The sequence below is a fragment of the Leiobunum rupestre genome, chromosome 4, assembly GCF_980474605.1.
Source record: "Leiobunum rupestre chromosome 4, qqLeiRupe1.1.hap1, whole genome shotgun sequence".
Lineage (NCBI taxonomy): Eukaryota > Metazoa > Arthropoda > Arachnida > Opiliones > Sclerosomatidae > Leiobunum > Leiobunum rupestre.
In genome coordinates, this window is record NC_143387.1 from 30,652,572 (window position 1) to 30,664,709 (window position 12,138).

Consider the following 12,138-nt stretch of genomic DNA (forward strand, 5'->3'; position numbering starts at 1 on the left):
GGTGGAAAACGTGGAACGCGATATGTGTATACTCAACTACGTTTTAATATCGCATTGATATGATATAATTGGAATTTGGAATGACAAAATTAATATACTTTATGAAAGCGCGCTTTCAACTTTCGCCGAAATTAAACGCACTCACTGTAATTACTAAATCTACCGAAATGTGCCCGAAGTCTTTTAAAATATTTTACTTGCGTTTTTCCTTAGTCTTAACTAAAATTCCTTTAAGTCGCGCTTTACCATACATCTTAAATCACTTTATTTAGCCGAAAAACAACCGTGTGAAATGAAAAAATAACTCGTCCGAAACCACAAAATATTTAAGTGATTAAGTTCTTGTTAATTATTTAAAAAATTCCCACTTGCAGTTGCAAACACGATGCATCTGCATTAGATTGATAAGCTTTCCTAGCTTCACGATTAGGAATGATAAAGTCGCGAACTAATTTTACGTTAATAATGAACCAATTTTAATTTTTTGATGGCAGATTTGACGGATTCCGTGGAGAAATTCAGACAGCCTGGGGTGGCCAGGTTCAGCGAGCTTGTCTTTGACATTCCAAGATATCAGCTTATAGCCGGAGCAAGGTAAAATTTGTAACCTAAATCATACGCTGGTCTTCCTTGTGTATTTCAACGCCTGCTTTATTACTTGTCCATATAGTAACTTGCTCCATGGTAAATATGGAATGTCTTGCTGATTTTATTGGCTTTTACCAGGTGTAATACTTCTCTTACTTGAATTGTTCATCCAGTCCACAAAATTGTACCTTTGCAAGGCTTCAATAGGCGTGAATTTCCCGTTAAACCGCAGATATGTACAACGTACTGTTCAGCCTAACTATATAAAAAGTATATAATTATAATAATAATAATCCGATAAATTTATCTGACGTTGGGAACACAGGAATCCGGCATTTGGAAAAGCAGACGACGAGTGAAACTAACAACAAAGGCCATTGCTTAACGAAATTGTTACCCACACGTCGGGGAGAGATGTTTACGCCTAGAAATGGGTTGCTGAAATTCTATTATATAATTCCTTGGGATATTTACTTATTTAGAAATCACATTTTAATCTATAATAGTTTTTAGAAAGTTAATATATAGTGTGAGGGAAATTTATATATGTTTTTCCAAAACAAATTATTTACAATATCAGCGAGAGCCTGCGAAGGTACATGATTCAAGCGAGTAGCATTCAAAATATAGAAGCTGAATACTTTATTTCGTAAGAGTTGTATTATTAACTTATGGTTTTACTAACATGAAAAACTATTACTTTTATTTCTTATGAGGGTTTTTTAAATGTGACAATCCAATATCTACGGGGCTCTCAAAAGATGTCGTTGGTATTGGTTGAGGTTCTAGTTCATTGTTCTATTAATTTTACTTACTATATGATTAGTTTTATTTTACCTTGGGGAATGGACGAGAACAGTTTTGCTTCAAAAACTTTAAAATTAGCTGTTCAAAATTATTGAATTTATTTAGTCCATATATAGAATGAAAAATACATCTTTATATTTTAAAAATATAAAATTTGTATTTAAGTGAACTATTTAACTTACTTTATATCAGTAAATAAAATATGGGCTGAGAGCTTGAGATAGTCTTGTTATAATTTTGATATTTAACCTTTTGCTCACAGCTATATTTCTCTTTTAGGGACTATTTGTTCCGTTTAAGTCTGGAAGGCTTGAGGAAATTAGAAGAAGCTCATTGGCCAGCTCCCACATCAACTATTCAAATGTGTAGACACAAAGGACAAACGGAGGTTAGCAGTTTTTCTGTCTATATAATAACTTAAATCATTTAATTTGAAATATCAAGAAAATATTTATTTATATTCATGGAGAATGAGTACGTTGAGGCGAATTTTGGTGTTGGTTCCAATCCACCTCACGCTCCTCCCCCTGAAGGTCAATCTAAACTCTATGGTTCCCCAAAAAAAGTTTAAAACACCGGGTTGACAATCTGAGCACGAGCTAAATCATACAAAGGCCTACGGGGATATCTCCCGAATAATTTAAAAAAGCGCAAAGAAAGTTCTTACCTATTTAGGTGGTGTGGAAACGGAACCATTCCTATACGATTCCCCAGGGCCGGATTAACCAATAGGCCGAATAGGCCTTGGCCTAGGGCACCAAGCCTACAAGGGGCACCAAGAGGGTTCAAAAAAATAAAAGTACAAAACTTTAGTCATTTGCTTTTTACAAAATATATTCCGGAGTAATTTTAGTAAATGCGTCCACCCCTATGAACCAAAAACGTTTGATTGTCACATTCTCTGACGGACTGCCGTCTAGCCCCTGACGACATACTAAATCTGGCAGCAAAATGAATTTTCCTTCCATTTCTCAATTATAAATTGAGGAAGCGCCTAGATCGCTATTGAAAGGGGCCACCAAAATTAACTTGGGCCTAGGGCCCCATAAAATCTTAATCCGGCCCTGCGATTCCCCCATACCCAATAAAATGGTCCAAGGTCTTCAATGTAGTATGGATCAAAATCTCCCCGAAAGCATTATCTTCAATGAACCTGGTTTTGGAAGTAATGTAGTGAAACGTGAATACGTTAAATTAAATAAATTTTTGGACAAAGCGAATTTTTCGAGTTGCGTGGTTTTGGAAATAAGGTAGCGACACCCGGGAGAGTCAGATAGCATCTGTAGAGTTACCAGGTTTTGGAAATAAGGGCTGCGTTCAGTAACCTACAGCAAATGAAACATTTTAAAATCTATCAAGTGGTTTCTTACTGGACGATTTTCCCAATTTCCGGTATGACGTTGCGCTGCTCGATCGATTGAAAGCATTTCAACCTGCTGGGGGAGCCGGTTCATTTGTAGTGTGACGTCACAAGGTTAAGGAAAGTAATGGCGTTTAACCGATTTCGTGTGTACAGAAAAGCGTTTAGTAGCTGTTGATACCGCTGCAGGTCCGATTATTCTTACTGAACGCAGCCTAGGTAGCGAAACGCGAACGAGTATCAATTGGTACGAAATTCAAATATCACAATAGTAGGGTCCCGCGAATTGGCCAGAAATCTCACTTCAAATTAAAATTTCTCAATGCAAGCGATAGCGTAGTTTAGAAATGATCAGTACTAACTAAAAATATAATTTTCAACCAAGTTGAACTTAATTAAAAAAATTATGTAAAGTTAAATTCGAAAATCTAATATTCGAAAATCGCCCAAAATCATTAAAATGGGCAAATGCTCCACTTCCCGGGGGCCCAATCTCACAACCGTTAACAATCGATTGAAGTATCATGTGTCTTTGTACCTATAACATACCGAGAGAAATCGTACGAACACCGGCGGCGGCGGACACAGTACGTGAAACTTATTAGGGATGCACCGATATGGGAACAAACGATATATCGGCTATTCGTGGCCGATAAAATCTACCGATATATCGGCGGTAATATCGGACGATATTTCGGCCGATATTAACAAATTTATCTATCATAACATAATTGTATATGATAAAATCATTGTAAAAGACGGTTCAGTACACTATCATACTATTTTACTATAATTTTTCATGAAAAAAAGTTTGCAAGAGCATATCCGAATGTTTGTTTTCATTTTACGTGATACATATTTTCTATCACAAATCGAATATCGTTTTTTTTTATTTGTTTACACTCGTAATCCGCGGTCTAATTTTTTTTAATGATATATAGCTTCTGAAGTCTGGCGTACGTGGCGTGGCCAATCAAATAAAAAGTTATCATTAGTTAATTAATCGATAATCTTTTTAATGTTTTTCTGAAAATCCTTTTACACACAATCCTTAGGGATTTGTGTGTATTACGATCACTATTATAGCCTCGACGGGATTTTCGTAATTTTGGGATCGGAGCCCGAGAAGTTGGGCAAATGCCCAATTTACTATTTTTTGTGGTTTCGCTTTGTGTGGTTGATATTTTATTTAAAATTAAGTCCGATAACGTTAAAAAAATAATTTTGGTTAGGTTAGGATTCAGCGGATATACAACTTCAGTTATATCAGTAAATATTAAATTTAAGTATAGTTTCCAGGATAATTTACGGGACCCCAATTTTCGTGGTTTTATATTTTCGCCTAAAAGTCTACATAACGTTCCTTAATTTAAGTCCGATTTTCATGAGAGTTATATTTTTGAATAGCTGTGGTTTCCCTTAAACCTAGATTTGCAATTACGTTGCTTAATTTTAATTCTAAGTGAGGTTTTTTGGACAGCGTATACGGACCCCCGCAACTTCCGACATTGTAAATCCGCGTGTCTATAGAGTTCTAAACGCCAGTTTCCCTCTCGCATTTTTCAAGGCCGTTCGCGCCGAGCTTTCAACGTGTTCCCAGAAGTAACAATAAGTGTGACCCCCAACGTTTAACGCACGTTTAACGCCCTTTTTACGCACGTCGTACGACAGGAAGTAGGTAAGTAAGATTTGATCAAAAAGCACCAGATTTGTTACATCTAGGCCCATTCGAGCTTAGGTTGCAGCCACGTTGGAAAAAGTTAATTTTAAGTGAGTTAATTAGCCATTTCGCGTCATACCTGAATTCTTTACGCGCTGAAGCTATATTCGCATTCCATTGAAAGCCTGTCTGAAATAAGAATAACGTATGGACAGGCGCGTAAAAAATAAGTGTGACCCTAAATATTTGTTATGCCCAGAAGTTAAGAATAAGTGTGCCACTAAATATTTGTTTGACCAGCTGCCGTACACACGATTACTTGCGGTATGTTAGTGGTACAAAGGCGATTGATATCTCAATCGGTAGGCACTATTATAGCCTCTACGGGATTTTCATAATTTTTGGGATCGGAGCCCGAGAAGTGGGGCATTTCCCCACTTTAGTGTTTTTGGTCGATTTTCAATTAAATGTACCCCACCAGCCGCGTAGGCACTATTGTCATATTTGAATTTCGTGCCAATTGATAGAGGTGCCATCTAACTCGTTCGCGTTTCGCTACATTATTTCCAAAACCAGGTAACTCGAAAAACTTAGTTTTTATAAAAATTAAATTAAATGAACGTGTTTGCGTTTCGCTACCTTATTTCCAAAACCAGGCAATTCGAAACGCTTGGTTTTTTTTAAATTAATTTACATGAAAGTATTCGCGTTTCGCCACCTTATTTTCAAAACCAGGTAACTCGAAACGCTTGGTTTTTATACAAATTAATTTAAATGAACGTGTTTGCGTTTCGCTACCTTATTTCCAAAACCAGGTAACTCGAAACGCTTGGTTTTTATACAAATTAATTTAAATTAACTTGTTCGCTACCTTATTTCCAAAACCAGGTAACTCAAAACGCTTGGTTTTTTTAAATTAATTTACATTAAAGTATTCGCGTTTCGCCACCTTATTTTCAAAACCAGGTAACTCGAATAATTCTTTTCCGATAAAATTCCTCTTGGGTTTATTAAGTTCATATTCAAGATGATTGGAAATTTGTTCAAATTTAAATTTAATATTTAAAATAAAGTTAATAAATAAGTGGGATTGTGTGTACTCAAATGTCCGTGACATCCTGTTAATACCGGTATAGGCCAAATTGGCCTATATTAGAAAAAAAGGTCTATGTATCGGTGCACCCCTAAATCTAATTAATTTGGTATAATAAAACCGCCTCTGTGGTTCCTCCCCCTCTCTCGCGCCTTTAAGAAACTTCAAACATTGAGCAGGGCAGGGTAGCAAAGCTCGTTCTAAATTTGCCACCCCCCATTAACTTTTGGGTTTGTTTAACCCTTAAAAATGTTTAGCTATAGCAAAAATTGAAAGCGAATACTTCCGGTATTTTAGTTGTTGGTTTAAATTTAAATGTTGGTTTGGTATCAAATTATACTTAAAATTTACCAAGCTCTTTCCTATTTTGTGATAATCTTCCATGCATCCATTCCTTTACAAATTAAAAAAAAAACTAAATATCGAGCGTTTCTAACTTTAAAATGAGCGTTTCCAAAGCTCCCTGCAAACCCCAGGGTTCCAGTTGCTTTGTCCCCTCCAATTTCTCAAACTTCCCTACGACCCTGAAGCCAGATAAATACTGGCATCGTGTATCAATGTATATAAGCACCTAATAGACGTAATCGGTTATTTTTCCAGGCTGACTGTCGTAATTTCGTGAAAGTATTGCTCTTGCACAACAGCAAAATATTCGCTTGCGGAACCAATGCCTTTTCTCCAGAGTGCACGTGGAGAGACGTAAGTGAAATTAACGCGTTTCCTGATGATATCCGAGTCGCCTATATTAATTATATTCCCGTACTGTTGAATACGCATTATAATAATGCCAATAATTAATTATTTTCAAACTAACTAGGTTAACGGCATAAATACTCTGATGCAAGGATTTAAAGGAGCGACGATGTGTCCGTATAGCCCTCATTACAATAGCACGTCATTAATCACTTTAAACGGGGATTACTACATCGCCTCTCCTCTGGCTTTCACCGCCAGTAATCACGCCATATATAGAATTACGGAACGAGGGGCCAATTTGAGCACCGTTCAATACGATCCCAAGTGGCTTAGCGGTAAGATTTTCTTGATGCAGCTTTGGTAATCTGTAGATATCACTATTTTTTTCTCTAATGTTGATTTTTACCTACAGGTCCCGATTTTGTCGGTTCCTTTGAAATAGGAAATTTTTCGTACTTTTTCTTCAGGGAGTCTGCTGTGGAATATATCAATTGCGGAAAGGTACGATTTTTTTTTACAATTAGTAATGCCAGAAGTATATAATGTATCTTATGTTATTTGTTTGAAAATTCGACGCCCATTAAAAATTATCTAGAACATGTTTCGTTTTAATTCATTACTTATTTCGTATGATACATATTTACTAATGGCAATGCGATGTTACCAAGATGTTTGCCATTGCTGTAATTTATTAGCTATGAATCATATGGGGATAATAATGAAACTGCGTAGTAAATGTGTACCACGGTTAATATCTTATATTATATTATTTTTGTCAATACTAAATTTCCACTATAATGTTAAAAGGTTTCTTATAATTTAGGTAGTGTATTCGAGAGTGGGTAGAGTTTGTAAAAACGACAAAGGTGGACAGTATATTCTTAAAGATAACTGGACGACGTTTCTCAAAGCCAGGCTCAATTGTTCAATGCCTGGAGACTATCCTTTCTATTACAACGAAATTCAAAGCGTTTTCTATTTGGAACAGGAGCAAATGATCTACGCAACATTTAACACCCCAAAGTGAGTTTATTGCGTGTTCGATTCCCAGTGTAAATTTACAACGCAACCAACATCGAATTACAAACGAGAGTTCTTTTACAGAAATAGCATTTACGGAGCGGCAATTTGCGCATTTAATATGTCGTCTGTGTCGCGAGCTTTTAATGGAGAATTCAAGTACCAGGATGGTCCGAAATCCATTTGGGATAGGAAAAACTCTGCTGAAGCAAAAAAACATTTTCAGGTTGTTTACCATTGCAAATAATCTAATTTATGGAATTAATAAGAATTTTATAATTTTATTGGTTTCTCTTTAGTGCGAAACGTCCAATGATCCGGAAAAAGAACTTGAGGTCAAGTCTTATCAGCTAATGGACGAGCCCGTACAACCAGCATATAGACAACCAGTTTATAAAACTGAGCTTGAAAGGTTAGATATTGAGATTTTACTCGTCTTTATTTGTACAAAGAATTAAGCTATGCTTGGTTAATCCCGTCCAAAAAATCCACAGAACTAAAATCCTAGAATTTCCCGAATCCTAGAATTTCCCGGTCATGGAAAACCTTTCAATAAAATCCAGTTTTCTTTAAATCCAAAACCTTGTGTCGAAACATTAAAATAACTGATAACAGAACAATTGGATTTTATTATTACTCAAATGGTGTAATTCGTTCGAAATTTCTGAAAACTGAAAACGGCTCAATATATTTATACCTAAATATTGGTATTCAATATTTTAAGGTTAAATCATATTGTGGTCGATGTTGTACAGACGAAGCACGAGGACGGAGTTCACGTTATATTTGTAGCCACAATTGAAGGCACAATAAGAAAGCTGATTGTTTTGCCCAAGACATGGAGAACCTGCCTGGTCGAGGAAATAGATTTTAAAAGAAACGGCACTATTCAGATATACACCATGAAGCTTTCAAAAGATATAGTAACTAAAATACTAAATGCCGTCATAATTTTGTTGTTTCTTATATTTTTTTCCGTTGTAGAGCTCTCTCTATATAGGAACTGACGAAGAAATTATTAAAATATCGGTACAAAGATGCAAGCGTTTCTCCTCTAAATCGTACGTTCTCGTATTTGTGTTTAGTTAATGTATGCATTGGCTGCTTTGAACTGTATATAACGTCCGCTAGCCGACTATCCCACTTCAAAATTCGAATATTCATTTTTAAACGATCGACGAATAGGCTAACAAAATGGCCTTGTGTTGTATGGTTTTAGTGCTAACTAACTAGCTTGAGGCAACCCAAAATTTAAACGACTTCAGCCGTAGAAAGGTCGTGGCTAGAGGCTCCCTTCTCTGTATACCCTTCTTGTAATATTTAAATTGTGTATAATAATTAAACATTGTTTTTTGAAGAGCTTGTTTAAATGCAATGGATCCTTATTGCGGGTGGAATGAAAACCAAATGGCTTGTACCACCGCTCCGCATCGAAATCCAAAGTCTGCATCATGGAAACAAGAACAACTGGAATGTCCACGAATAGATTTACCAAGTACGTTTTTAGATAGTTTATATCCCAGACCTTTGCAAGCTTAGTTAGTTATTGTTGGAGAGTTGTCGAAATCTTAGTTTTATATTAATCGGGTTCCATGTTATTAGCGAATGGAAATTGGAGTCCATGGACGAAGTGGAAGGAATGCAGTCAAACTGGCTTAGAAACCGTTGGTGAGAAGTGTCTTTGTCGTACACGCACGTGCACAAATCCATCTCCTGTCAACGGGGGTAAACCATGCTTTGGAATTGATTCCGAAGTATCTAATTGCACAAGTAAGTTTACTGTTATTTTTCCTTTTACGAACGATATTTGAAGTATAGAAATCCAAATAATGATTTTCATTAATTAGATTATGGATGCTTAACTAATTGCAATCAGTTAAGAATTTGCAGTCCGAATTTATTCCGCGATTAAGCCCGAACTATTTCATTTTGAACCATTCGCAATTTTTAAAAGGGGGTTTCCCTCAATTTCTTCGGTTTCCCCTTTCCATAAAAACTTTTAGAAGTTAACGGTAATAGTTAGTGTAGGGAGCTGTTGGCTCGCGTGGAATGGAGGGTATTAAAAGTCACTAGATGACTTGGGCCTAAGGTGGTGCCTTGGGTATAATTATTAAAAAAAATTAATATATTTATACAAAAGGCTAATATCTAAATTTCCTTAGGAAATGGCCAGTGGACTGAATGGTCAGCCTTTTCCGCTTGTTCGTCAAGCTGTGGAATGGCCGTCAAAACAAGAAAACGGCTGTGTGGAAACCCGGCTCCTGCATTCGGTGGCAGGGTTTGCATCGGGCCCGAAAGAGATGAAATATACTGTACTTCTAACCCGCCTTGCCCTTGTAAGCTCATTTCATTCTAGTTCCATTACATTTAATGCAAAATAATATATTTTTTAATAAATGAAAACAATGATAATAGGACCTTTAATTTTCTTAAGAACAAGATGGCCCAGGCCATAATATTAGCCTCATCCAAATCTCAACTCCCAGATAAACAGTTTTTAAATGTATAAGTTAAATCTGGCGATCGGTGGGGTCATAATGTTTAAAGGTCTTTTTATAATTGATAGAAATTCAAAATCGTTAAGACTGAAATAAAATCTTAATTCAAATTAGATATTTATTCTTGTTTCAAAATGCCGTCTATCACACCTGAAACTTGTTTTTCTGTCAGTATCACAATTTACAATGCCATATCTCAGAGCAAAACCAAGTAACGCGAAAAAAACGCTAAGCCTCGGCTGCACTATTAACTACCGTGTATAATATAAGAAAATTGTTTTTTCTATCAGTACATGAATTTTCAATGCCATATCTCAAATGAGAATCAATTACTGCGTAAATCGTTTCTGAGCGTAATACGTCGCATTTTCATTTGAGGGATAAAAATCTCTCCTTCGGTTATTAAAAATGGAGCGGCACTTACATGATTAGATAGAGGAAACTAAATCTCTTAAACCACCACCACCACCAACGACAGCATAAAAAAACAACCTCTTTCCCCTCTATAACTAGAGAGGATGAGGCTAAAAACACCATACTTCGGCAGAATATGATTCGAATTGGTTTCAAAATTAAAATTAATAATTTTATTAGTCTTAATTTTGTAACTGTACCATTGTTTCACTTTATTAATAATTCAATGACCGTTGGTGACTTCTTCTCGTCAAAAATATCTTTATTAATTGTATTTGATATTTTAGCCAACAGTTTAGCTATAGTCAATGGCCAGTGGTCGGAGTGGACTTCGTGGGACGAATGCAGTCTCGTTTGTGGTGGAGGAATGCAGAACAGACGTCGAAAGTGCAACAACCCAGCACCCTCGAATGGGGGACTCGATTGCTTAGGTTGCAACTACGAATACCGTCAATGTAACACGCATAAGTGCGACGAAGTTAGACGCGCGTCACAATGGACGCCATGGCTAAAAGCCAACACTACCAAAGACGGACACTTTGAGCAAAGATTCAGATTTACCTGTAAAGTTAACGTTCCTGATCCAACCATGGTGAAAATTGGTGCTCCAAAGAAAGAAGAGCGGTTCTGTTTAGAAGGTCAACAAAACTGTCTAGATGCTGGTAAATATTTTTCTTTGATCAACAGCATCTCAAATTTTTCAATGGTACAGTTATATTTAAATAAATAAATTAACCTGAATTTTTTTGGTGAACAGAATATTAAGACAACAGTATAGGTACCTCTCAAAAGCAGAAATTATAAAAATTAATCTTATATGCCATAACGAATCGCTGAAATGTGGTTTTCAGTTTACGAAAATTGCCCGACGATAAGCAACAACGAATATTAGATTATTACCTTTTTATTTCGATACAATTATAATCAGAAAATATAAAGTATAAAAATCATTGAAATTAAACTAAAGGGAATTGAAAAATAATTATGCCTTGGTTAGGTAAGCACATCGACGATAAGTGAAAATGCCATTGCGCTCGGCGCCGACCGAAAACCAAAATTTTGCTTTCTGGCGTCATTTTCCATTAAATGTAAACCAAACTTAGAGCTGTGAAAACTTCGGTTTTTTTGTGTCCATTTAGTGATTTTATCCACCTTTGGAATTAAAAAAAAACCGTTCGTCATGTGTTTTTAGCATTTGTGAGCATAGACGGCGAATGGTCAGAATGGGCATCATGGTCTAAATGCACGGTTCCGTGCGGGGGCGGAGTGCAGGTGCGGGAACGAGCTTGTGACAATCCTAGACCCACCGGAAACGGTGCAGAATGTCAAGGAAAGTCCAAACAAGAACAGGAATGCAATTTGCACACTTGCCAAGGTAAAAATTATCCAGTCATTTTGCGTATTAAATTTAAACATTTAAGAAACCTCCAATAGTAAACGAAAAAAATAATCAAAAATCGTTTTAAATATAGCTCTAATGTAAAAAAGAAGTGATTGCAAAAAATCGACACTGGTTCCATAAGTGTTAAATTCAACCATCTGTTAGAAATCCCATGAAAGAATGCTCTATAGCAGGGGTACCCAAATTTCCAAATTAAAACAACGCGATTTTGAAAGTCAAGATCACCATTTACAAGATCGAGATCGCCCTGTTTATGGAAGCTATTCTTTATTATAAGGTTTTAATATGTTTTCGTGATATACATTTTGAAGGTCGTTATCACCCTTTTGAGGGTCGATATCGGCATATACTAAAGGTCGCCCATTTGGGCACCCCTGCTCTATAGAATATTTCCAGCTTTGAAAAAAAGTGGTTACCATTTACTATCTCGAAAATAAATTTGACGAACTGAGTATTTATTGTAATTAAGTAATGATTTGCCTAATATACTGTAAAAAGAGATAAAATTTAAAATATCCTCACGCTAATTTAATACTTAGGCTATTGGTCTTGTTGGACCGAGACGAGCCCGTGCTCAGTAACTTGTGGCATTGGCACTCG

General features: G+C 36.1%; 1 protein-coding gene across 2 annotated transcripts in view; it reads left to right on the forward strand.

Annotated features, from left to right (window-relative positions):
- Positions 1-12,138, forward strand: part of Sema5c (Semaphorin 5c) — a 65,825-nt gene that overhangs the window by 49,426 nt on the left and 4,261 nt on the right. For both annotated transcript variants that reach the window (XM_090173916.1, XM_090173915.1), the window contains exons 3-17: positions 495-594; positions 1,675-1,783; positions 6,109-6,207; positions 6,326-6,539; positions 6,617-6,705; positions 7,028-7,227; positions 7,309-7,450; positions 7,524-7,636; positions 7,949-8,147; positions 8,209-8,285; positions 8,583-8,719; positions 8,827-8,994; positions 9,387-9,560; positions 10,424-10,798; positions 11,329-11,511. In XM_090173916.1, the coding sequence (XP_090030042.1) occupies positions 495-594; positions 1,675-1,783; positions 6,109-6,207; positions 6,326-6,539; positions 6,617-6,705; positions 7,028-7,227; positions 7,309-7,450; positions 7,524-7,636; positions 7,949-8,147; positions 8,209-8,285; positions 8,583-8,719; positions 8,827-8,994; positions 9,387-9,560; positions 10,424-10,798; positions 11,329-11,511 (2,379 nt within the window). The remainder of the gene's footprint in view (positions 1-494; positions 595-1,674; positions 1,784-6,108; positions 6,208-6,325; positions 6,540-6,616; positions 6,706-7,027; positions 7,228-7,308; positions 7,451-7,523; positions 7,637-7,948; positions 8,148-8,208; positions 8,286-8,582; positions 8,720-8,826; positions 8,995-9,386; positions 9,561-10,423; positions 10,799-11,328; positions 11,512-12,138) is intronic.